This window comes from Clinocottus analis, unplaced genomic scaffold, assembly GCF_023055335.1.
Source record: "Clinocottus analis isolate CAN_PGR_092001 unplaced genomic scaffold, fCliAna1.0.p SCAF_6, whole genome shotgun sequence".
NCBI lineage: Eukaryota > Metazoa > Chordata > Actinopteri > Perciformes > Cottidae > Clinocottus > Clinocottus analis.
In genome coordinates this window covers 19,933,778-19,960,811 of record NW_027176218.1, presented here as the reverse complement: position 1 = coordinate 19,960,811, position 27,034 = coordinate 19,933,778, and the positions used below count along the sequence as shown (strand labels likewise).

Below are 27,034 nucleotides of genomic sequence, written 5' to 3'. Positions count from 1 at the left end.
TTGAGACGGAGGATTCCCGCTATCAGATTTATCAATATGTGTGAATCTCTGGTGAGAAGGACGAAGGGAGGACGGAGAAGACGGGGAAAAGAGGGAAGGAAGGAGATGATGAAAGGAGCCGAAGCAGATGTGAGCAAGTTTATAATTTAAAAAAAAGGAAGAAGAGGAGCGATGGAGGGATGGCAGAGAGATATCGATGACTGCAGAGACACGAGAAGTAAGAGAAACGAGGAAAAGCGTTTCGCTGGAAGTAAGGAAGGAAAGACGAGGGGGACGAAGGAAGTAGGGAAAGACGAGTATGAGGTGGGGGAGAAAAGTGTGCAGTGTGCTGGACACGGCTGCGTGTTCAAACTGTGATCGCTGAGAGTCGGGTTGGGAGGAGGATGAAGAGGAGGAAAAGGAGGAGGAGGAGGAGGAGGAGGAGGAAAAGGAGGGATGGGCGAGCACAGGCAGTTTACCATGAGACTTTTAAACCTATTTTAATGAGGAATCTTTCACTTTGTGTGTATGTGCTGCAGAGAGAGAGAGAGAGAGAGAGAGAGAGAGAGAGAGAGAGAGAGAGAGAGAGAGAGAGAGAGAGAGATTCCTGGGGAAAACAATTAAAAGCTAAATATATTCTGCCTCTCGCCTATGGACTGCTTTTAATGTGATTATTGGGGTGCTGATGACGCAGAGAGGAGACGTGCACCCAGGGGAAACCCTCTGGCCTCCGATACTCTGAGCTTTCTGAGACGAGAGAAGAGGACACAAACAGTGAACCCGATACTCAACTGGGGAGAAGAGGAAGAGGAGGAGGAGGAAGAGAAGGACACTGCATGAGGCTCCCTGTGCTCTGGTAATAACTGAGGCCTATTCATTACTCCCACTTTCAGACCAAGTTAAAAAGATGCTAAATGCGAAATTCAGAGCAGATCTATTGCCTCCACACGGCTCTCAACATGGCGACGGCTGAGCGCTAGCAGTGCTAACAACGGCAACAGCGCCGAGGGGGCCAACGGCGTTAACCTGAGGCGCCGCGCTTCCACGGCAACACACTGATGAGCTCATCGTACGGGGAACGTTCAAAGGAATAGTTAGACATCAACTTTCTGTCTGAGAATTTGATGATGAATTGATACCGCTCTTCAAATAAATGACGCTGGAGCCTAGTGACCAGTTAGCTTAGCTTAGCATAAAGACAGGAAACAGGGACACAGCTAGCCTGGCTCAATAAATACGTGATGTAGTTTTTGTTTAAACCGTAAAACACAAACAACAAGTGTGAAAACGGCAGAGAGACAGTCTGACATTGTGTCTGCTGGGCTCCTTGATGTTCTCTACACCGACCGGCTGCTTCATTGCTGGTGGACGGTTTCTCACACCATGCGTCTGACGGCAAGGGTGTGAGATCATTAGGCCTTTTTTTTCCACTGCGGACATGTTTTTTTTTACTTGTGATATCGTAGAAAAGGCACAGGTGTTGCTCGTAACATTGACGACGGCTCTGTTCCACTCGAGCGTCGAGCCGAGCTGCACGGCGCCAGAACCCCGAAACCCGACACGGCTGAATGGAATTTAACAGTCGTTGGCTTCATTGTTCACCTTTTGATTGGGACGTTTCCTTCTTTTTCTTTATTCCGAGAGACACGTATACAACCACCCTCTTGATGAGGTTAACTCAATGTTATCCTTTTTTTTTTGTTCCACCATTTGCAGAACTTGTACAAACATGGTGAGATTCCTCCCCCGGGATGGAGTACAGACGTACACGATCCATTGAAAAGACTTTCTCCGCTGTGTTATGACACACGGGAGCTCTGTGTTGTTCAGGCCCCTATTGATCAAAGGCAGCTAAAAATACTAGTCCTAATTATAGGCTATTTTTTTTAAATCCAAGCCAATTTCTGCTTTAGTAGTTGACTGAGAGACACAGAGAGTGAATGAGAACACAGACAGTGTTCCCCGGTCAGGTTCTGGATGCTGGTGCTCAGCGGCGTCTCCAGAGACTCTGCTGAGTGAGAGGAGGGGGACAGATGCGAATCATTCATCATTTATCTCCATCAACTCCACTTTTTTTTTTCTCTCCCCCCACCCCCATACTCTCCCACGGGAGCATCCCCCGACCCATCCACCTCCACATCAGCCCGGGGCCAATGATCTATGACGATGATCTGTGATGACAATAATGAAGATTAGTAACATATATACTGCTTATTTTCTTAGTGCATCCGATGTGATTTCAGATCGACAATTCAGTATTTGTGTGTATTTAAAAAGGGGCACCCCACTGATTTTACACAACAGGTACTAATAATATTACATAGTGTGGTGTCCTCTGCCCAGAAAAGAAACAATCCTGATGATGTCACAGTGGTGTAACTGGAGTATCTTCCTTACACACCGTTGGCATGGCTGGCATGTACCAGGCCGGTCTAATGACAGGTGCTGTCGAGTTGCATTCTGGGAAATGTTGTAAGGTCCCTGCAACTTTACGGAAAACCAGTTCAAAATAGCGGAAGTGCCCCCTTAATTTACCATCCGTCACTTTAATAAACAAACGATTTCATAGAGTTTAAGGTGGAGGTGGAGAGAGCCTCCATGGCATAAACTCTCCATCATCTGTAATATGAATGAATCCACCGCGGCTGCACTATTAATCAAAGTTACCTCATTGCGCAATGGTATCAGAGGCTCCGGGGAAAGAATATCACATTTCGCTCTCACGCCTTTATTCTATTTTATATTTCATGATCTCCTCCTGATCTGATCGGATCTCATCGCTCCTGCAGCGGCAGCACGTGGAGCGGAACGTGGGAATAAGCTATACGGGATCCTCTGTTAGAAGTTGCAGACCTGTGCGCATCGATGCAGGGCAGAGGGAAGACTGGGAGAGGCGCAGCAGCTCCGCGCGCTCCCCCGGACATCCCCGGCGCTCCGCGGCGGTGGAAGTTACGCGCCGCTCGGAAATACTCACAAGTTCAAACAGCAAGAAAACACAACGTGTAGTTTTATACTCACTCAGGAACAGAGCAACAGGCAAGAGGAGCAGGCACGCAGAGCTCATCAGGGATGCCATGCTGACCCGACAAGTAGTCCTCCGCCCCTCACAAGTTTCTGGGTGGAACCGGGAAAACCTCCCTCCCCCCCTCCCAAAACTAAAAAAAAAGTTGTTCCTCCAGAAGACACGGTGAGCCCACGGTTGTCCCCCTCCCCCGCTCCTCGGCGCTGGTCGAGAAGAGAGATCCCCTCTCCGTCTTTGGTGCAGCTCTGTGCTCCGATGTGAGCGCAACCACGGCGCGCTCATCCGCTCCGGAACAGGAGGGGAGGGCGCGTCCGAGCCGGGGAGGAGGGAGGGAGGGTGTAAGGATGGAGGGAGTGAGGATGGAGGGAGAGAGAGAGGTCTACAGCAGCTCAGTTTATTGCCGATGAGCTTCCCGCGAAGACCGGCCCGGACAGACCGGATGGGTGGCTCAGATCCTGACAGGTGAAAGTAACGCGTTACAAATTAAGTGCTGCGTTCAAAATGCTACTAAAGTAAAACTACAGTGAGGAAGTATCACCAAATATGACATCTAAAAATACACTTGTAGATGATATTAGATGGTTGTAGCATGCATAGACTACATTAAATATCGTTAGGAAGTGAAACCCAGTGGTTCCCAACCTTGGGGTTAGGTGCCATCAGAAGGGTCACACAATGAATGTGAAGGGGTCGTGGATTATGAATGCGAGGAAAGACTGGACAAAAAAAATAAGCTCTGCTTTTGAGAATTCTTATATTTTTTTAAATGTTTACATCTTCTATGTTGTTGAGCTTGGAGAAGTTTGAGAGTAAATGGTAAAGGGACTGTACTTTATCACTTTTGTCTTCCGACCAATCAAAGCGCTTTCAGACAACATGACATCATTCATCCATTCACACACTGATAGGAGGAGCTACCATGCAAGACGTCACCTGCCCATCAAGCCTATCTACGCATTCATGCATTCGTACACCACCGTAAACAGCTCACAGGAGCGAGTCGGAGTTGATGTGTCTTGCTCAAGGACACGTCGGCATGGACAAGCGGAGCTGGGGAATCGAACCGTCGATCCTTTGATTGGAAGGACCCTGCTTACCACTGATCCCCAGCATGGAGGTCACCTCAACAAGGGGTCCTTGAGCAAGCGGTCATAAGTGGCCATCCAAAAGTATTGAGCAGTTTTTTTGCAGCAGAATGAGACGTGAGGCGTGGACAGACAGCAGTCACTCACTCACGCCAGAGATTACACGGGGATTATCGGACATGTGAAATCTTTCCTTGAGAATTTGTTGAACAAATGTAGTGGCGTATGAACGACATCATAACCCTCTGCACTGCCGTCCAGCCGACGCGTGGAGGAGCATTCAATGCAAATACTTCAGTAAAGTACCGTTGATCTTCCCCAGGAGGGAAGCTGCTGGAGGAAGCAGCTCACCTGAACGTTTAGGTCAGGGCGCTTTTTCTGAAAGTACAGAACGAATAAAGACAAGAGAAAGTAAACAGGTCTTTTTTTATTTTTATTATTCCAAAATGTTTAGGGTAAAATAAAACTGTAAAAGATACAACATAAGCATCCAAGCACAATGGAAAGAGAAAATAATAACAGTGAGTTGTTTTCCCCACACAGCTCCGCCCCTCTGAGGACAATAAACCGGGGTTCTGGAAATGAAACGTGAAGGTGGTAGTAGTCAGAAAAGTAGAGTAGAATAGAATCCCCTGTGTTGCATGATCATTTTAATGTCCGTCCAATTCAGCTGTCATTAGAGTCAAATGTTCGGCGTTCAGATGCGTTGACTTTTTTCTTTTTTTTTTCTTTTTTAATGACAAATGCTTGTAAAAGTAAAAAGAAAAAAGGAGCCATTGTGGGATGATGCTCAAACATTGCAAGTTGTCTAAAGGCCCAGACGGATCAAACATGAATACAATAAGGCACTTTGCTAGACAAATCCAAACTTAACAGAACTCTAAACACGGAGGTCAAAAGGAACAGAACTTTTGTTTTTACAAATAGTCCAAAAAAAAACGGTGCAGCCACCCTGCAGTTTGAAGAACAACGTGTGCGGTTAACGGGCTGTTCACAAATGATCCGACAATGCGCTCTAGAGGAGGAACAGACCGGCGCAGGCGTTCTCAATGTTAGGTACAACAGATACTGTCAGAGCAGGAATGATTTCTGAATCTCTCCCCAACCCACAAAAAAAGGACAAGGGTGCACATCTGCAGTCCAACTAAGTGGCGCCTCCTAGAGCCTATGAGAAGTAACCGCACATTAGGTTTACAAACATTATTTGGAATAACCTGATAAAAGAACGTCATCGGTAACAATTTACATTTAGGAAGTGTTTTATTCGGTATCATAACTAGTTTGACAACTCCTAAAGCAAAGTATACAAGTCTTACGAATGCTAAATGTTTTTTTTATATATGTATATATATATAAAAAAAAAAGAAAGGAAAAAAAGGGGGACAGAGGAAAACATGGGGAGAAGAAGTCTGACCAATTTACATGACAGAGCTGTACACACATGGACGGCTGCCAAAAACTCTTTTCAGCCCGGAGCACCTTCGCAAATATTTGTTCCGTTTCAAAAAATGTTATTTCTCATCCTTTAAGCCATCGGAGACCTCTCGTTAGAATGATTTGTGAAAAAACAAGGCCAGATGGAGAAAGAGCGAGACTCGCTTTCCACCCTGAATAACAACGCGGGAACAAATTCAATTAACTTTCAGCGAAAAACAATTCAGCGTGTCGATCCTCCTCAAAGCACCGAGACACATTCGGCCCGGCAAGGTTGTCATCACCAACCCATAAAGAAGTAACTGAAAGGAAATGTGCCGCCGACATGAAATGGTTTTGAGTGTTACATACTTTTGGTTGCCGGGATTAGCTTGGATGTCTGAAAAGAAAAAAATAAACCGAGTATGCCAGAATCCTGCAGCAACTGAATTTCAAGTTCAGAATGCTGGTCTGTATCGAACCACAAAAAAAAAAAAAGAAAGGTGTCCAAGCCTGCGTTTTGCTCTTAAGGCCGAGATGCAAGGCGGCGTATTGTTTGAGCGCACCGTTGCTCCTTCTGCTGCTCAGAAGAAGCCCCTGCATCGCGGCCTGCTCAGCGTTCCTTAAAACTCAACGCGCCTCACTGACGGGCCAGAGGAACGTGGCAGAATGAAAAGGAAATGGGTCTTGTGGACCGCTCAGCTGAACATGCTTTGAGTCTTGTGCACATCTCAACGAAGTTGGCATCAAAAGGAGTGCCGGGTGACGATGTGTCTGGGAGACTAACAGAACATTTCAGCCCCTCTGGCTGTCGGTACCATTTTTGGGTTTTCCGTGGTGGGGAATAAAACAATGATTGACGACCAGAATGCCTCTGGATGGTGGTGATGGGTAGTAATGAAGGTCTTCAAGAATCTAGAGCGGACTAAAGAGTTGTCCAGAGCATTATTGTCTTTGCATCAAAGCTATGTCCAGAAAAGAAGAAAAAAAACAAAACAGAAACAATCGCTTCCAGTTCCTAACTTCACACGTCACTGGTGCAGGTGGAGCAGGGGGGAACAAATGGAACGGAGGAGACAGAGCTGGATTTCGGGTTGTGTGTAGGCGTGTCTGGCAGGCGGGCTGGATGGAGCCGTCATCTTGTACCAAGCAAACTCAGTCATTTCAGAGCCCTTCGTCTTTTATCCAACAAAGACAACTGCTCAGAAGGGTTGGGAAGGTAAATTGGCGTGGACTTGTAAAACAAACATAAACTTGCGACGATCAGCTATCTATAAAAAGGGGACGACTCTCCTGCACCGCTCCTTAAACGAGGGACTAGTGGCTGACGAGACCCTGCAGCATCATCATCAGGCGCCGCGCCCTCTTGCTGAGCGGGCTGTGGGGGTCCTGCTGCAGGAAGGCAAACAGCTTCGGTCGCACTTGGGCCAGCACGGAGGACATGTGGTCTCTCGTCAGCGGGTCGGCATGGTCCAGATTCATCACGGCGTCCTCCAGGTAGCTGCACAGGGACACAGAGGGACAGAGACGTCACACATCGAAGACAAAAGCGCCATTCCCATTCAAGTTATTTACCATCGGTAACAGCGGACCAAGTGTAGTGAGGCTGTAGAGAACCCACCAATCGATTGGTTGATGCAAAGAAAAAAAGATCAACTAAATTGCCCACAATGCAATCTACCCGGTAGCCTGAAGGAATTATAAATAAACCTAAACTCTATTTGCAGTATATTAAATTATCTTTAACCTGATAATTCCACACTTAAATGATAACAGACTCAAAGCCGACCAGCGTCTGTTTATCTCAGAACCGAACCAGCCGTAGAAGCTGTCCAGGTATATTTCAATCAGAACAATGAAGCTTTTTATGAGACTAAAATTATCAGAATACGCGTCGTCACAGAAACAGAGCGCCCGCAGCCCCAATTCTCCTCAGGTGAACACGGTTGGCTCCGTCAGCGCTGCTGTCACCGTTTTCACTGTTGGTTGCGAGCTGCCGTCTCAGGCGTCTCCCTGTTAAAAGCCGCGTGGAGTCAACAGATACGCACGGAATTTCGAATTGAACGCCTTTAAGGTCAACAGCATCACACAACAGGCATATAAAATTAAAGAAGTTATAAGATAAGAGAATAGAAAGCAGGACGTGGTTTGCTATTGGCCTCTTGGAGCAGCTGCAGGGCACAGAGAGGAAGGCCGCCTCTGTCGCTCATCCGTCTCTCACGGTTTGAATGACGAGCGCCGTCCTTCGTCGTCTACCTGGCTGCCGGCCCCGCTGTGCGACCAGGTACTTTGTGGTTTTTGCTCAAATATCACAGCAGAAAATGTAGTTAAGCCACCTGTCACCTGCGCCCTGCCCTCCCACTCTGAGCACGATGTGGAAACTCTCCAACTGATCGTTTCAGTCGGACATCTGGTGGTTGGACCGTCCAGCGGCGCTCTACTTCTGTCCTGCTCTCACGTCTCTCGTCTTTACGGTTTAGATGGCTGACCCCGACCTCCAGTCGAGCATGAAAGCTGCTCCCCATATCACCCTCAACACACATTATACGGGTCCACCAAATGCCCATACACTGTTCACACACTCCGTGACTTTTAATGTCACTGCACCGGACACTGAGCGGCGAGTTAATGTCTCACAGGAGAGTGTGTCCGACCCATTCCACACACAGAACGTCGCTCTTCAAGCGGGCTGTTTGGACAACAACGTGTTCGTCAAAAGTCCCAGCAGTCCTCCCGTTGCTTTTCCTCCCTCTCTGGGAATCTTTTACGGACTATTCTAAGATACTATCCATCAAAAATAGAACAGAACAGGAAGGGTCCTCCATCTCGTGCAAAGCCTCAGAAAAACCCGCTGTGCAACTGCTGCAGTTTTTGCATGGTCCCCAATATTCCAAGACTTTTCCTGCATGGCTCAAAATCTAATTCACCACTTAAAAGTAAGCAAGAGTGAGAAAGTGATTCATCCCGTTTTATTTCTCTCAACTGTGATCCGTCCTAATAATGCCTCAGACTGAACCACACCCTCCTGGCCTCATCGCTTCTTCTCCAGATGGTACAGAGCCGCACCGCAGGGCCGTGTTAGCAGTAGGAGGCAGCTGCAACATAAACGCAGAACCAAACAGGTGATCCAGACACAGCATGGTCTGTAAAGGGACTCTGACAGAGAAAGAAGGGTTTTTTTTTTGTTTTGAGAACAGCTCTCTGAGGAGACACATACAGACGCATCTCGAGAGCAACAAGCCAACACAGCTTTTTCTGCGAAAAGCATAGGAAGGAAAAGCGACGGTAGTGCAAGAGTGAACATGAGCGATAAAAGCTACAAGGACAGACAAAAGAACGGAACGATGGAGAGCATCTAAAAAAGACCTGCTCCCCGGGCAGCCATGTGAGCGAGGCTACAGACGGAGCAGTGTGATGGGGTCAGCAGTTTAGCACCGCTTAGCACTCGGGAGACGAGGAATAATGGACGTACGATGGAGATGAGATGGGGAGCAAAAGTTTAGGCAAAGACTGATCGATGGAAGTCGTGCGATGCGTTCACTGCCATCGCGTCGAGAGAGAATTAACTTAGAATTAAGACATTTTTGTAGTGTACTTTTATACCTCAAATAATTTTTTATTTAACCAAAGCTACGCCTGCTGCGTAGCAAGATTACATCAGACCGCAGTGGTGTGAGATGATATACTGAGATGACAATATATAGCAGATCATCAATAACTCTGTAATTGTTTTAGGTCTCCGTGTGGTCCTTTATGTAATGACTGCTGAGTTGGGCTGGTTCAATGCCTTTTATGCTTACCAACATTATTATTCTACGATATCTCAATACATTGATATGAAAGTCTATCAATGACAAAAACCTCATACATTGTTGCACAATGTCTTTTGACTTTCATTGTGCAACAACCTCACCTTATTTTGAGCTCAGAGCGTGTGGTGAGGTTGGAGGAGAGCTGCTGGATGAGCGACAGCAGCACGGGTTGGCTGAGAGCGCAGGGGTGCTGACCAAACACTTGCTGAGAGTCGATGGTCTCGCACACGTACAGGACCAGGTTCAGATCTGTTGCAGACAGAGCCTGGAAGAGAAGTGAGAGAGGTTAAAACCCGTGAATAAAAGGATCAATGCAGCAAATTAAAAGTGAGAAAGGTTTTCTACCTCCACCTTAGTGTTGTATGTTACATCTTAAACTAGCCAGAGAAATGTCTGTCAAGAAAGTACAGCCGTGTTCCTGGTTGATGTCTAATTGTAATGAAACTAAAATCTTCCAAGCATGGAAGGGATTCTATTAAAGCTATTTTTATTTTTCCCGAATGTCAATCAAAATGTCTTTGGGTCAAGAACGGAACTCTATACACATAAACATGAAAGATGACAAGTAGCCAGAAATACTGAACAAATGGGGCTGGAAAAAGGTCGGGGACAAGAGTTCCTAGTAGCCACTAGGTTCAGATTATGGACGACACAGGTCGGTTCAGATCGGGTTTAGGAGTCACAGTTCGCTACAGGGCTGCCCCCCCCCCACCCCCACCCAAACTTATAAGATAAGAAATGACTTTAAAGTAGTCGCAGTATATTGGCTGTTTGGGTTGTGTAGTCCAGGCGGGCCTTTGCGTGCGTGTGTGTGTGTGTGTGAACGTGCATGCATTTATTAAAACTTAAGTACAGCTCAGCTGCTGAGAGTGCAATATGAACAGCGCTACACCTGGTGAAGTGTAACTGTGTGGGTTACCTGCTGGAAAGCCTGGTTCAGCTGGCCCTGCTGGAGGAGCTGCAGGATGTTGGCCTGCTGCGTCTGGTAGTCGAGGTGTGCTGTGGGGACGGGCGTGCCGGCCGCTGACCTCATCGCCTGCATGATGCTGGAGGTGACCACCGCCTGCTGCTCTTTCATTGCCATGCTCACCTCCCCTTTGACGATTCGCTGCACATGGCTAAGAATAGACTCCTGCAGACTGCGGAGTAAAACCGGCAGGAGGAGGAAACGTGAGCTAGAGGGTCATCCTCCACAACCACTTTACTGCACTATAGCAGTAAAACTCATTGAAGCTCTTTTTGAAAGCTTTATCGCCTCTATGTTGCAATAACCCAGTGGCTCTCAAACTTTTTCTGTCACGCCCTACTTTGGTGGGAGCAAAATGTTCGGGCCCTACCGCCCCCAACAATATTGGAACAAAATGGTCCAACTTTTTGAGACTCTTCCATCCGTGCTTTTTTAATTAAAAAATTAAGACAATTGAAAATCCCTTTTAAGTAAACCAGATTACTCTATCTGACAAATTAATAACATGTGCAATCACTTTGTTAAAACAATGCAAATAAAGTTATATATGTGCAAAAAATAACTCATATTTGGCACAAAAAAAAAATGACCAAGAAAGCCGGTTGGATCCCTGTTTTCTTCCCATGGTTTCATGTTGAAGTGTCCTTGAGCAAGACACTAAAGCCCCAGTGCTTCATAGCAGCACAAAGCTCCTTAATTACTAAGGATGGGTAAATGCAGAGAATAATTCCCCCACTGTGGGATTAATAAAGGATTCTTAAAAAAAAGATATATATATTTTTTAGGAATCTGCATCTCCCCCCCACGCCCCACCTGTAATACCTCCGCACCCCACTAGAGGGTTGCACCCCAAAGTTTGAGAACCACTGCCATAACCTGTGATTGAATTGATGCATGTAATATTAACGCCATTGCTTCGCGTCTGTGGAGTTTAAAAAAAGAAATAACAAAATATGGGTCTGCACAGTTTGCTGTTGTCGTTTCCTTTTCAAGATTTGAAAGTTTCAGATGGCCAACTACTTTGTCTCTGCTCCACCCTCCCCGCCGACAAATCTATAAACTCCAGAGGCCATGAAATTAATTGCAAAGGGAACAGGAGACTTGATCGAATTTATGTTCTTACATTAGCCTCAGGATTAAGCCTTGCTTGTTTCTACTCTCCAGCCCCATTATGCACCTGCTCAATAGGCAGTGAATAAGGCCAGGACTCTCTGGCCGAGGCATCTGCTGATATGCATATCCGATATTCAAAACATCCACTTGGAACGTCAATCAATGCTGTGCGATCAATCACTGCGCATATTTACAATTAACCGCAGCATGACCGTATTTAGGGAGATGTGTAAATGTAGTTGAATGACGAAGAACAGCAGGGATTCTATAAAAATGTGAAGGAAAATGTTAAGCGACGAACAGTGCGTTCTCGCCAGGATACATACTTTCCCACCATCATCTGGATCTGGTGCTGGACCTCAGCGCGCACGTTGGCCGTGATGTTAGTGGCCAGCTGATCAGTGGAGCTTTGGAAGCTCTCGATCGTCTGCTGAAGCTGAGTAATCACGGGTTCCCGTGCCTCCTGCTCCCTCTGCTTTCTGTTCTTCATGTGGCTCTCGAGTTGCTGGATGTCTACAAAGATGAAAGTCATACACACATTAAATTACTCAGAGCAATGGGAATGGGAAGAAGTAATGCAAAACCCACTGGGGACCAACAACCGGCGCAAAACTCTGTGATTCCTTAAAAAAAAAATCCTAAAAAGTGTAATTTTAGCCAGTAAACTCAGTAACAAGCTAGCAAAAAGGTCACTGGATGCAATCTAAACATAATAAGAATTCATTCATATTTTCATGAAACAGAGGCTTGTGGATTTTCTTTCTCCTGTTAAGTTTTCTCAATTATAGCGTTCATTTTTTAAATTTAACGACTAGGTTTTCAACATACAACCGGTTCAACAGCATCTGCTGCCAGGAAGTTCTTTGGCAAAAGCAAACATTCTTAACCCCGTCCCCTGGTTTTAATAATTTATCTTTAACACAAAACAAACAACCAGATTCTGAACAAGATTTAATAATTCAGGTTTGAATTAATCGTAATAAAACACGACAAAATTGAAGTATTTTTTCCTCAGAAGAGTAGTCTGTCCTGCTCCAATTATTTTAGCTATTATTTAGTTTGCTAGCATGCACCTTTCATTAAGCTCAGCCAATTTCAAAAGAATTACACAGCGTTTTCCTCAATACATAGCATAACGTTCAACCATCGCACATTAATACGACTAACAAAGCACCAATAAAGAGGAGATCGGGGGCCTACACAACACCACTGTAGGTTTCCGCTGTAGCTGGATGGCAGTGTGGCGCTTAACGCAGCATTCACAAAGCTACATTCAATATTTACACACAAAAAGCCCAAACTCTGAATTTGAGCGAGGATTACATTTAAATTGGACCAAGCTCACAAGAGCACACATGCTCAGAGGAGTACTGTGGCCTCCCTATTTACTGCAGGGTAACTGCGTCTCCCCTCTGTACACATTATGACAGCCTTGGTAAATTCCAGCCGCCAGCTTCCAGAGGTGGGCATGAGCACAATCGCAGAATAAATAGACTGCTTATCAACACGTCCGTGTCCCGACTCAGTCTGGAAAAGCATCCTTACAAAAGATGTCCCTGAGCTTTCCTTTTTTTAAAAGATGGTTATTTAATTAGACTTCCAGATAAACAGACCCATTTCAGACCAAGCTAAGAGGAACTACCAACACCAATAAAAAGTATCAATAAAAAGCGACTCAAACAGGACATTGGCCAAGATGCGCTTCAAGAACAGCTTCAAGTGTCTGGACCCCCAGTGGCCGTTTGGAAAGTGCATTACCCCACACCCCTAAAAGAAAAGACTAAAAATGTGATCTTGTCCTGCCGCATTTCATTCTTGATATATTTTAGCACTTATTTACAAAAAACCCCACATATTTTGATGTTAGATAAGACTTACATTCTTGTGTGCCTTGTTTAAAGCTGTCGTTGATTTGTTGAAACATCGATTGGCAGCCTCTCTCAAACACGGGCAGCACGATGCCCTGGAAGGCGTCTTTGTAGGCTGCCTGGATGGGCCCCTGTATCGCCTCGGCTGCTGCTCGGCCAATAGCGTCCGTTGTGTTCTGTGAAACGGGAAGTGGGTTCGGTGAGAGGGGCAGGAGAGAGTGGTTAGCATTACCGAGACTCGTGATAGGACAGGGATAGGCCAGGATACGGGTCCAGCCACTTGCCTTGGACTTGACCACCTTGCTGACATTGTCCTTCAGGGTGATCTCCACAGCGGTCAGCTTGGCAGCGATCGTGTTGCTCAGTTGCCCCGTCACTGGCTCCAGGCTCTTGGAGATTGCTAAAGAAGGATGGAATAAGTGAGACAAGACTAGCAAGAATACACTAAACAGACCAGATTCCCTATAAGTATCAAGGAGCTGCTGATTAGGAAATATTTACAGCTAATTTGAATCAGAGCTGTCAGACTGACAAGCGCATAGACTGACCGTGACTGATCCACGTCAAATTGTTTCATTGATAATGTCCTTGTGTAATTTAAGTTGTCAGTTATCTGTTGTCATCCACACCTCACCCCCCGCATCGGAATGTCATCTTATTTGCCAACGGGCCGATGGCAACCGAGGCAAATACAGGCCGAGACCGATGATCGGACAATAATTTGTTGCCTCTCAAACAACTGATGCTGTTCAAAACATCTGCTTTGTTGCAAAATGACCCAGAACAGCTGAAACTCTGAATGCACCTTTCTAAACTGAATGCAGAGAGCTAACTGAGCTGCACAATGAAATAAAAAAAGAAACAAGAGAATCTTTGTATTGACAAGTTAAAGAACTAAAGAATGTAAAAAAATACAAAATAATAGCGGGCACCTTCTGGTGTCCCTCGGAAATGGCCAAAGTGTTTTGAAAGTACCTTGGACACAGCTACAACCGATAAAGAAATAAGACTTGGAGGCGTTTGTCTCCTGAACGAAGCAAATGCATTTGCAACAGGATGTCAGAAAGACTGGAGGAGAAGCCAAGGACAGGACACAGCAGTAAAGATTTATACGCCGTCTGCAACTGCCAAACAACAAAACGGAGCAACACCGCCACCGTCTGGTAACGAACGTGGACGGCTGCTCTTCGGCGCGGTCCGTCTGGCCTCGGCACAGTGCAGCTCCGCTCCGTCGACTCTGCCGATGGCAAAGCCGGTTCTCAGCGCCGTGCGTTTGTGTGCATGTGCTCACCTGGCGGGACCGTCTTCTTCATTTCCTCTCGAAGCACTTTGTCAAGTCGGTTGGTCAGCACTGAGCTGAGGGTGTTGCTGAGCTGCTGGCCAAGTTGTTCCTGAAGCTGCTGCTGGTGATTCTGACGCTCTGCTAGAACTCGCTCTAGTCGGCGCTCTGAGATCACCAGGGGTCAAGGTTTGCAATAATATATATAGAGGGCCGCTCATCATCGAGACCTGCGAGGGAACCGTTGTAACCACTTTTTAAACATTCATCAGAAAAAATAAGTGCTGGCGGTTGTCTTTGTAGAAAACATCCTTCACATATATAATCATTTTAATTTGCCTTAAGATGTTACTGTAAAATTTTAAATTTATTCAGTTTGTGTGAGCAAAACATTTTTTTATGTTGCTACCGTTTAAGGCTTTTTGGTAAAAATCCTAATTGTAAATGGATCTTATAGTAGTGGCATCGCAGTTGTTCAATAAAGCCTGGGAGCAGAGGCTCAACTACTGAAGCAAGTGCAAGATGGAAATAGCCGGAAGGATACGCTCTTGTTCCTGGTGGTTGGTGAGGACGTGCTCTACTTGGACCATGATGGTGCTTTGCATGGCTTCAATCTGCCCACGCAGGTCAGTTAACTCCCTCTGCTGGCTGCGCAGGAGCATCAGCAGCTCGTCCTGTACTTCGGCATTCATCTGTGGAATGGAGAGCGCGATTAAAAAAGGAGGACACGTGAATTACACTTCATAATCAGGCATTTCAAATGGTGGCCACAAAAAAAAGATTAATAGTTAGGCCTTCTCAAAGAGAATATTAAGAGAACCAATCATTTAAAATGAATCTTCTTCCATTTAGAGTAGCATAGTGGCAGTTAATGAACATAAAAGATCACCTTACCTGACCAGAGTCCATTTGCCTGGACTGAGACAATTCACTGAGGAGAAAAGAGAAAGAATGTGAAAGAACCGTTAGCGGTAATATTCAAACCAATGACTCAATGTAACGAGCAAAATATTTAACACAGCTAAACGTTAGAATTAATGATTGTCATTGATTCTTACTGTGATTGTATAAAATTAACTGTTGTCAAATAACCCATCAAATGCTACTAACGCTAACAAAGTATCTGGGAGCTACAAACACATTTTTGACTATGTATACAACACCGGCTGCTCGATGAAGTCGAGATGGATTGAGAGTCCTCTTTGATTATTTTGCTACTTGCTTGAAGTGAAGAGTAATGGAAGTAAAACGGCACTGAACTGCAGTCTCACAGTAATTCTAGTGTGACTAATTGCTTCCCTCTGTCAGTCAACATGACTGTGTGACAATCTCCTGATGCACACACAGCCAGGATCAGTCATAAAACAGAGCTTAAAAATACAATACAAATGTGGATACTTTTGTTGTCCCGGTGAGAAAATCTCATCTATCTTTTTGTTGTTTTTTTTACATTAAAAGGAGCTTTATACAGAATATATGATTGAGGGATTGCCTTCAAACTCTTAACCGGGGGTTGATGGAGCTAGTGGCCAGCAGCTAAGACATTTATATGGCATCTAGCTCACAATAGTGATTTCTGCTGCATTCACAGTATAAGATGAGCCCAGCTGAAGATTTTTCTCATTGTCACTTTATTCTAAATTAGATTGTAGCTAAAATCATGAGAACCTTTTCCCAACCAAACACACTGAAAGGTACTGCAAATGTTCTTCTTTTTAGCGCCCCCTCTTCCCTCGCCCTCATCTCACTTGTCATCTTTCTTGGTCTTCCTCTTCACTTTTGGGGAGGCTCGCGGCGAGGTCTTCCAGTCCTTAACTGGTAGTCTGTGAGAGGAACGAGAACCACAGTTTCCTGAGGACGATGCCAGGCTGGCCACCTCGTCGTCAGGGTCACTGGGTCAAACATAGACAGACACACAGCGAGTGAGACACTTTGCGCGTCTTATTTGCATACACAAAGAGCGGCGACGTGTTCATTACCTCTGCTCCGCGCCAGCATCCTGACTGTCATTCTGTGCTAGGTGATAGGAGCGTCGGTGGTACGGTGAGCCCAGGTGTCTGTCCTTTGACTCCTCTCTTGAACTACAACACATCAGACACATACTTCATTTTGCTAAATGTTTCTCACGTCGCTTCATTTTTGTTAATGTCATGACATCCCTGCAAGACTTCTCTGTGAGCAAGACTTGGTTTGGCACAACAACACGCAGTTAAGGAAAGGTAGGGTCCTCTTCATAATGTCCTTGTTTTATTCTGCTATGTAGCACTTTGAGATTGCTAAACTATAAAGTGCAATACAAATAAAAGTTATTATTATTATGGTCTGACACTTTTGAAACGATCTGAACCCGTCAGCGGCAAAAACAAGCACTTTTCGTAGACGCTTGATGATGGCGAGGAATTCACTTTTGTACCCACATAAATTAAACATAATTTACAAAACTGGTTAACCAGTAACAATATTTAATTATTCATGAAAACGCAAATTTCTACAATCTTACAAAAAGTCATGATAAGTTTGAGACTTTTACTTTTTTATCAGTCATAGAGTAGAATTAGTGTACATATTTTGCAAGTAAGATTTTTAGAACTTTGTGAAATCATTCATGGAAATGTTTCTAGTTTTAATTGTCAAATGTTTTGTGCTAATTCTTACCAGTCTCCAAGGCCGTTGTCCCTGAGACTGTTCCTGGTTTCTCTGGTGATGTCGGGCGCAGCCGGCCACGGTGTGTGGCCAACGCTGCCATCTGAAGACCCTCCACCGACCCCGGGGTTGTCCTGCGATAAGGCGTTCTCCAGTAGCGATGGGGTGTGACTGAGTCTGGGCTCAGACTCCACTGCCCCGCCCACCGTCCCGTCAGCACCTCCGAGTTCGAGGGGCAACAGACTGAGACAGAAAATAATTTTGTCAATTTAAAAAGGCCCAAACTGAAGTCTTCTGGAATTTCTGTATGCATTGAATTCCTGATGAACATTTTTGAATGTATGCTTGTTAAAAAAGAAGGAGATATATGGAGACACTTTGCCAACCGCTTCAGAGTTGTATGTTTGCTGCGAACATTAAGTCAGCATCGATTTTTGATAGAGCTATCGTTGATCATTATCAACGTACCCGTTGTTGGCTGTGCGTGGTGAGGTGAGGAGGTGCAGAGCGGACGCGGCGGAGGCCATGCTGTCCGTCTGCAGAGCAGAGAGAGGTAGCGGCTCCAAACTGGACACGATGCTGCGCTGAAGCTGCAGGGTCTGGGACGCAATCTCTGGCATTTCCTGGGACATGGCTGTGGAGGCGGAGGAGATGACGTCGGGGGAGCGGGCTCTGGTCGGAGAGGCCAGAGGGGGCAGGAGGGGAGAATCCAAAACCTGAGGGCTGTCGAGTGCGAGAGGGCCGCTCGGGGATGCTAATGCCTGAAGGTGGAAAGGAGGAGTGTGATGAAACAAAACCAAAAACGCTACTCCATGTTGAGTATCAAGAGAGTGTGTCTTACCTGTATGTTGTCCAGTCCAGGCAGAAGCACAGCAGACACAGCTCTCGGGCTGCTGGTGGAGGTGGAGAGTGTCAGACTACTGCTGCTGCTGTTAAGGATCTTGTCTGCTCTATTAGGACTCTGACTGACTTCATCCATAGCTCTGCAAAGAGTAACAGAGGCATACACATTCATATGTGACCAGGAGAGCAGGAGATTATGTGAGTACATTAATCTATTGGTGATTTACAGTCTATTCGTAAAACTGAATGGAGAGGAAAGAAGCTGATAATCTGTAACAATCCAATTCAATTTTATGAGGAGATAGATGAAATTGATGTTTCCATCATTACCACATTCGAAATACAGATGATGGAGACTATTAATCTCATTTTAATCCCAATAACAATTGTATTCCTTCTAAACTGTATGAAGAAGCCCACCTGTTAGTTGAGTCAGAGTTGCTGCCGATAGCCGTCACGATGGTCAGACTGCTGGCGCTGCTGCCAGGAGATGCCGGTACCTGGAATGAGACAAATAAAAGGGATTTTTCTTGCCATACTTTCTGATGTTTGTCAGAAAACATTTGGAAGGAAAGCCCCATCAATTCCCCAACCAAACTAAACTCGAGCCACATGGAGAAAACTGGGATTGGCCACATCCTGACCAAATTATTGTGCCTCTCACATTAAAAAGGTGCAGTCAGAGATTCTAATCTATGAGTACACTTTGTCAAATTTAACTAATGTTTACATTATGAATTTTGTACTCCCCGTTATCTCCCAGCTGCTCATTACTTTATCTCTGGATCAGTCGAAGATGAAGTAGTCCACAGTTTGTATAGACTGTGGATTACCAGGGTTACGGCCTTGTGTCTGCTGAGTGCTGGTAGCAGCACAATATGCAGGAGGACAGGACTATTCATGGGGGAAAGATGTTGCTAGGCGACATACAAAAATAGTTTGCTGCATGTTTTTTTGTTGGAGTGTTTTTTGACTATCTTGTGAACTGGTTGATGTCAGAGTTTCACTCCAGCATGCAGGCAGTTTGTTCACCGCTCGTTAATAAAAGAGAGAGACGCAGTGGCCGAGGCTCGGGAGAGACAGTACCGAAGTGCTTGGCGTCATGAAGGCATCGGGAGTCATCAGCTTGGTGCCACTGCTCGCACTCGAGTTTGACAGGAAGTCAGTGGTCGCAGGAAGTGATGGGATCTTCCTTAGGTCAGACTGGGAACCACCTCCTGATTCCTTGTCGGAGCTCTGGTCAGTAAGATGGTCTGAAAACCCTGCTGGACACACAAAATGTTCAAGAGCGCCTTATTTGTGTGGCAGGATTTGGCATACAAGTGTCAACGGTCTGCCTCCAAAGAAACACCAAGGTTGATTTGATTCAACATCATTAGTATGTTAAGAAACCATCATCCACAGGCATTTGTCCTTGTCAGTTGTATTTTGAAATCTTGGAACTGTGACTTACCAAAACCATCCTGAGAATCTGAATTGGGCATGAAGCTGGAACTCAAGTTGGGTTGAAACCAGATCTGGACATCCTGCAGACTCCTGAAAACACACACGCACTCTAATTTATGACTACCCTATTTATCAAGATATGACCCTGTTGCATGTTTCCTGTATCGGACTCCACAAACATGCATTCCAGTATTACCGAAATAACATATTTGTGAAAATTGAAAACACTGTGATTCTCTCAACTTGCCAGTTACAAATGAAAAGCTAGTCTTTGGTAATTTTGTATTTACTAGTATTGACTGTCTTTAAACCCAATTCCCCAACGGAGACAATAAAGCCTGACTTCAGCCAACATGACCTTAACACAGATATTAAACTGTACAACGAAACTTACTTTGTGTGGACGCAGTAGAGTTTAATTTGGATCCCAGACTTCGACTCTGTAGGTCCTTGAATGCCCTCTGGAAGAAAAACACACAGTAATGCTCTGTTAATTAGGATCAAAGCTGGTACACACATACATTGTATGTATGGTGTGTATCTGCTTTTTGTTGTATGTCCCCTTGTTATGCAGCAGTGTTCCCAAAAAGTAAATAAAATAAATTGGCTTGTTTTAAAGTTAGGGTTAGGGGTTAGGGGTGGGCCTTGGAAAACATGCAATATATTTATAGAAAAAATATATGGCAAAAGAAATTATCAAAAGATTGGAGTGAAAAGAGTTTGTGTGTGAGTTTGTGAGTGTGCATGCACACCTGTTGTCATACTCTCACTCTCCTCCTCTGCAGGGAGGACCTCAGTGTGTCGCAATCGGCAGTGGGCGACATCCCGGACCCCAAAGCTGAGCACGGGGTGTGTCAGAAGGAACTCCGACACCGCTGTGAAACTGGCCTTTCCTTTATCCAGGTCCTGCCGGAGCTCCATCACATACAGAACCTGACAAAGGAGGACGTCAGCAGAGTATGAAGCACGGGGCAGGATAAAGTGGCAACATAGGCCCCTGTCACAAACAGACTAGTCCCAGTCTTACGAGGGAGTGGCTTTTTAAGCAATATGAAGTCAAACTGGCTCTCTTAGATGTGACATACCCAAAGAAGATTTAGTTTAATTAGTGTTCTATCCTCTGAGACCAGCACGACCACCGGCAATTCTGGCCCTTTACTGTCTTTAAAAGAAGCGGTGGGGCGCTTAGTCTTAATGTGAAACAAGAAGAACTATTGAATCCCCCAGTACCAACTGGGTCATGCTAGTTTGTCTGGAAAAAGACTGAATAACGCAACCGTTAAGCTACATTTTGGGGAGGGGGAAAACTTGCATGGCGTGAGTAGTCATGGTCCCATGACTAATCACCTCAAGACATCTTTATGAAAATAAGCGTTTCACCATTGCAGAAAGATCCACTTCACACTGATCGAACGAAGAAAAAAAACTAAGCCATTTTCCCCTGAAGTAGCTATTTCATAGTTAAAGTTATAGGTCTTTTTTTTTTTACTTGAGGTCACTGTACCTCTAGAATAATCACAGCCTCGTGAAACCACATAAGACAACAAACTAGAGACTAAGGGGCATTCAGAGGAAGATGTCTTTCAAAATCTATTGACAAGATGGGACTTTCTGAGCAGTTTTCACCACAGAAGTGTTCGCCATCCAATCTGCGAAAAATGCAATTCTCGCAGTAATGTCCAAAGTTGTAGATACCAAAGGGTTTTTTCTATGTTGTTCCTCAAGGTCCTGGAGTCTTAATGGGGTATTTTGGAGGGAGTTTTGTTTATTTCTATAAATTCTTGAGTGGTCAATTTGTTTTTGTACATTAAGTTATTAATTGATAAGTTATTAATTGATAAATTATTTCTGATTCATGCCTAGAATGAATATAAATATATATATATAAAATAATATCTCTAAGTGGCACATCCTGTGGACCAGTAACATTGGCAGTTGATTGATATTTGTAGAAACAATTTTTCAACAACATCAGCTGAACCACACAGCTGAAACCATTGTGCTGACCTTCCTCTGTACGTCGGTGAGGACGAGAAACTCTGCAGCGAGGTCCAGACTGGCCTTCAGACTAGGCAGAACTGATGAGTTAAACAAATCTGGAGAAAACCTAAAAGATGAAAAAAAAAACACACACACACAAAAACACCATTAGTAATGTTAAACAGCAATGTGAATAAATGTGATTAACTTCAGGAATAATCATCCACAAATCTCGACCTGAGAACAACATTTTGACTGGTGCAAGGCACCATTCAGTGGGAGACATTTAGTAAGGGAAGCCTAATGTATTTTATAGTCTATAATACAGTAATACTCATCCCCTGTTACACAGGAACAAGGACATGGATAATGACGGATTGAAGCAATAACCTGATCGTCTGCAAGCAAGTCCAGGAAACAGTGCACCACATTTTCAACTCCTGGTTCTGATCCGCTCCAGTTATAAGGAACCGCCAGAACGGAACACTACAAAGAGTAGACCGGAGTTAGCAGAGGATAGGAGAAGGCGAACGTAAATAAGGAGCAACAGCCTCAGATTGAATTGTGTGTGAGAACCGGTGTATACTAACTCTGGGTCCTGTCTTTTGTGGTTGTCACAGAAGAGCAGGCAGGAGAGGGGCCGTCCTCCATGGGGCCGCAATTCGTGAAGACATCTGGTCAAGGGTAAAGAGGGTAAAGAAAAGTGAAGAGACGATAGAATGAAAACCAACAACCATAGACTAGGTAAGCCGAAAGGTCATTAAGTGACTTCAACATTTACACGTCAGGATAAAGTGTGAAAGCAAAAGCCTCTTTGCGTACCTCGGCTTGTCTTGTCCCCCTTCGATGTATATCTGCCAGAACTTGATGTACCCATCATGGCTGGCTGTGGCTAACACAGTTCCATCTGGAGATAGGGCCCCCTCACTGACTCGCTGGAGGGGCAGACAAACATTTTTTTTCGAATGAAAATCCTCTTAAGTGATTAAAATTGTTTTTAGGTGGTTGCAGAAAATCATCATGTAAATGTACTGCAATTGAATTAATATGTGACTGTTAAAGCACTAGTCAACAATGATTAGTTGTATCCCAACTCCTACCTGGGTATGTCCATCGATTGTGATAAGGCCTTCTTTTACGTCAGTGTCATCGACGGGCCAACTGCTGTGGTTGGCTCTCAAGACCTCCAGGTCCCACACCTCAGCCTGGACGGAGGGGCGGATTAAAATTAGGGGGACAAAGTTTCCAATTTTCTCCCTCCTGATGCGACTGACAACAAATATACTTGGATTTTTTAAAACGCATTCATACCAGGTCTTCATGTAGAAGAGCTAAGGTCTGGCTGGTGTCGTCCTGGTTCTCCTCATCCTGGATGAACGGGCACCAGATGAGGCGGCGGTGGGAGTTCAGCGGAGAGTCTTCTGGCCGTCGGATATGGACCACTATCTGATCACTGTAGCGAGTGTGGGTTGAGGATAATGAGACGAAAGACCATTTGCAAACTTCAGCGATTGGTGTGCCAGAGTAGGTTGTAACATCACAGGGGGTTGTGTTCAATCACCAGGAGGTTTGGGCTGCTGCGAGTGACTATTTGCACTAAAAAGGTACACACACATAAGATGAAGGACACAAGCCAAGCAGTAACTGCTACTACTACCACCATCACATGCCCAGTGGACACACATAGACCTGCACAGCCACCTGCACATTCCTTTTGAATCTCTCCCACATGTCAGGATACAGTATCTTGCTTCCAGTGCAGGTGAGCTGCCAGACCATCAGGTTGCCCGCCTCATCGACGCAGCCCAACAGCGAGGAGTCGAGGTGGGCAAAAGCCAGATCTGTGACTGCTCCGGTGAAGCCCTTCAGTAACGAGCGCTCGGTAAAGCTAACGCTCAGGACGCGAATCATTGCATGGTTGTTGGCTCCTGAGGGAACAGACGTTTACAATGAAAGATCAGAATTGAACAGGGAACCTGTTCTGTCAAAGCATTTTAATTCATAAATAAATAAAAAAAAGTCTACATGGCATGCAGTAATATGATGTCCAATACACAAATATCACATGTAACAGCTTTTTTTCCACTCCTAAAAATGAGGAGTTTTGCTGATAGACACCAGCTCAGAGCAGGAGAGTGCAGCCGGTGAGGTTCATGACCTGCTTTAATCTTCTCTAAAATCCTTTGTTGACTGCATCCTTCTGGGAAACTCAAGCTAAATCCTACGAGCCGCAGTAATGTTTTGACTGCTGCAAAGTTAAAACCGCTGGTTCCTGTGGGATCCAAATCCAATCCTCTAGCAGAGTGCTGCACGCACACAGCCACAACTCATATGATAGGCTCCCATTACAACACAGTCGCACTTAAAGCATTAATAAAATGTACTTTCATTCCGTTTTTTAGCAGCAAAGGATCGCGATACCTTTCCACCGTCAGTAAACTATGCAGCACTAACGCTTCTACACTTTCAATTTCTTTATTAAACGGTTTAATTTAAATATATGTATATGCATATAAATATAATTCAAAGCACATCCATGGTTACGACTTATCAACTACTTTAGGATTAAAACAATCCGTGGGAGCAATTGCTATTTGATGTTTGGGTCTTTGACGGTAGAAATGAAAAGGCACTCCAGGACTCTCACCTCTGATGGCGTACGCGAGGAAGGAGTTGGACACAGCTATCAGTCTGCCATAATAATACTTGTGTTCCCAGTCGTACTTGGCAACTGGTTGAATCTTCACCTGAATGGGGAAAAAAATGTACCATTAAAAATTCATGAAAGCTCTCTTAGAAAAGATTATTTTGACTTTTATCCATGAGGCTGTGGCTTTGCAGAGCCAAGGCCAGGCGATTCAAAATGAAGCATACAACTAAACCAATGTTTACTTCTGTGATAACTTACATGTTTAAAAAAAAAAAAAATCCAGTAATTTCAGAAATCAGACTTTTTTAAAAAAGCAAGGTAGTTCATATCTTGTGCAAAAGCAAGCTTGTGATTTGGCTTACCTTGTTGCTGCCACGAGCCTTGCTGTTGATGCTGGTATCCTGACTCGCCACTATCTCCACGTTGTTGGAGGTGATGGGGATACAGGTGGAGCCATCATCACCAGAAAGGCAGCTGAAATTGCAAATATGGTTTTAGTTTTTTAAACAATATGTGCTTGAAAGAATAAATGATCAAATTGAAATGGAGGAGACAGCACTGTGATTATGCTTAATGTGCTAAAGTCAGTGGCTGATTTTAGGAACAACGTACATTATCTGACACTCCTGAGTGCTGCAAAGGTCTGTGGAGATGGGTCTGGTAGAGTCGGACATGGATGACCGATCTGTGCTTCCCAGAAGGCCGGCTGCTCCCAATAATCCATTCAGCTCTCCATTAAAAGATGGCATTCTCAGGACATCACTTGATGCTTCTGAGGAAAGGCATTGAGTGCAGGGGTTATGGGAAATACTGTACAAGGATACCAATCGAAAAAAGCCACATGATGGTCATTCTGGAAGTTTATTAATGCTCGCTTTATAATTCACATTTTGATGATAGCTTTTCTTATAAGTTAGAGATTCCAACGTTTTTTTTAAAGTCCTACTCGGATATGAATTTCGCTAGTGAGGTAGTTCATTACTCCACAATAATCTTTTAAAAGAAAAATTGGCCCAAAAAATTAAATTAATACATTTTTTTTGGCTAGTCTTGAATGTATATCATTATTTTTTACCTGTTAATATATCCCCTAGAGAAAGCCAAATGGTGTGAGTAGCTAATCCCACCAGTCCACACTCTAAACCTTTTAAATGTCTACCTTCAGGTTACGTTTACCAACTCCAAAGCAGTGTTGCAACGCCTGCCGGCTTAGAGACATTACTTACTTGGACATTTCCGAACCATGATTAATGTTATCAATTACACCTGTGCTTTACCTGCAACGACCAATCAACATGTCTGCTGTGCAAAACTCATGTGGGCATCAAGGAAGAGCTGTCTGAGTAGTTTGCTGCCCTTTGTAACAGTTAGCTATGTGAATATGGTATATTTCCCAAAACAGATATGACGTTAATACAGCAGCAGGTTACAATCGAGCACGATTGAATCTGCTACCCGTTGGGGGGCGGCTATGTTTTCCTTCATTGTTCTACCTCCATCCTCTTTAGACCCAGTAGCTAGTATCCTCGTTACAACACAAACATTTTGACAAGTGAAAGTAAAAAAAAACACGTTTACCCGACTGCAGAAACACACAAAGCCCAAAGGAGTCAATTTAAAGCGGCAAAGAAAACCGACCTTCTACGCAGTTATGGAGGCTCGAGCTAACTCTTGATAGCAGTGACATGATCTTGGCTAACCGATTCGGTATAAAATAGCCGCTTAGACTTTCACGAAGTCACAAATGAGCAGGTGCTGATGAGCTCATTTAGATTAAATAAACATTACGCATTCGTTGCCCGGCAGTCATACACCCAGCTGTCCTACCCCAGTAAACAGTCTGAGACATAAGCTAGCTGAAGCTCGTAACATCAAGTTAGCTCAGTTAACGCTATAAAATGAAACTTGAGCCCACTCAGAGGTAAGCAAGTTGGCGCTCTAACACCGCAACCGCAACACGTTTGCCGCCAGGCGAAAGTCAGTCAGAAAATACATTTGTAAAAGACTTTAAAATTGTGCTTCCACCCGATGGGGTGGCTTTCGTTAGCAGGTAGTGACACTGCTGTTGAGCCAACTCACGTTAGCTCGGTACCAATGAAGCTAACGTTAACTCGTTAAGCTAGCGCTCCATTAGCGTCTGCGGCCTAAGCTAGCGCCGCCGCTTTTCGTTCCCGGTCCGACTTACCGGTGCTGTTCCCGGGTCTGTCGAGCTTGAGGATGTCCCGGAGATGCTGGGTCGCACCTTCCATATCTATTTTAGAATTGGACGCCATGTGTGGGGGGGGGAAGGGGAAACTGGTTTAATTTAGGGGAAGAGAATAATTTCTTGTTTGATGCGATGCTGTCAGTGTTCCCTTCGTTCACCCAGAGCAACCGTCTAAACTTCCGTTATGTCCTCGCCAAAGGCTCCGGGTCGTGTCTGCGTCTGCTCATTGGTTCCTATCTCAGGACATTGGTTCCTATCTTAGCATAAGGAACTACACTTTCATCACACACACACACACACACACACACACACACACACACACACACACACACACACACACACACACACACACACACACACACACACACACACACACACACACACACACTCTCTATTGTCTGGTCTTAAGTGGAGTGGAGTAAACCAACGAGCTGAATATAGAGACATGCCTTCTGTGTGAAATGAATGTTATAAACATTGATCAAAAAGTTGTTTGGTAGATTATTTCTATATTGTAACAATGCTTCTTGGCAATACATTGTATACCATTGGAAAGCCTGTTCATTTCCCTTTTAAATGGTGCCCCATTTTTAAAGAACATGCTTTGGTGGAATGAGCAGCACAGTTGCTTATGTGGATTGCGCCTAGGAAAAATGTGCCAAATCTTCTCTGCCAATGCCAAACAGCTTAATCTGCTGTTGCTATGGACTCTCGTTTTGTGGATTGAA

At 44.8% G+C, this 27,034-nt stretch overlaps 2 protein-coding genes across 3 annotated transcripts in view; both read right to left on the bottom strand.

Annotated features, from left to right (window-relative positions):
* Nucleotides 1–3,088, bottom strand: part of nrn1la (neuritin 1-like a) — a 53,064-nt gene extending 49,976 nt beyond the window's left edge. The window contains exon 1 of the mRNA XM_068603512.1: nt 2,998–3,088. Coding sequence (XP_068459613.1) covers nt 2,998–3,055 — 58 coding nt within the window. The 5' untranslated portion in view covers nt 3,056–3,088. The remainder of the gene's footprint in view (nt 1–2,997) is intronic.
* A 1,418-nt stretch (nt 3,089–4,506) lies between these two features.
* On the bottom strand, nt 4,507–26,482 carry edc4 (enhancer of mRNA decapping 4). Of its 2 annotated transcripts, none has more exons than XM_068603029.1 (30): nt 26,286–26,482; nt 24,713–24,872; nt 24,463–24,574; nt 24,098–24,197; nt 23,192–23,378; nt 22,762–22,903; nt 22,551–22,655; nt 22,273–22,385; nt 22,041–22,124; nt 21,841–21,936; nt 21,478–21,577; nt 20,223–20,403; nt 19,865–19,931; nt 19,478–19,560; nt 19,111–19,289; nt 18,445–18,524; nt 18,023–18,164; nt 17,650–17,942; nt 17,194–17,424; nt 16,518–16,619; nt 16,287–16,430; nt 15,433–15,469; nt 15,083–15,230; nt 14,551–14,706; nt 13,544–13,659; nt 13,270–13,435; nt 11,718–11,904; nt 10,231–10,450; nt 9,413–9,576; nt 4,507–7,000 (listed from the first exon to the last, which is right to left on the bottom strand). In XM_068603029.1, the coding sequence occupies exons 1-30, from the start codon at nt 26,371–26,373 to the stop codon at nt 6,817–6,819; spliced, it is 4,167 nt and encodes a 1,388-aa protein (XP_068459130.1). In that variant the 5' UTR covers nt 26,374–26,482; the 3' UTR covers nt 4,507–6,816. The 2 variants fall into 2 exon arrangements, with proteins under 2 accessions (XP_068459130.1, XP_068459131.1); XM_068603030.1 differs by having other exon boundaries at nt 16,287–16,361.
* Between the last annotated feature and the right edge of the window lie 552 nt (nt 26,483–27,034).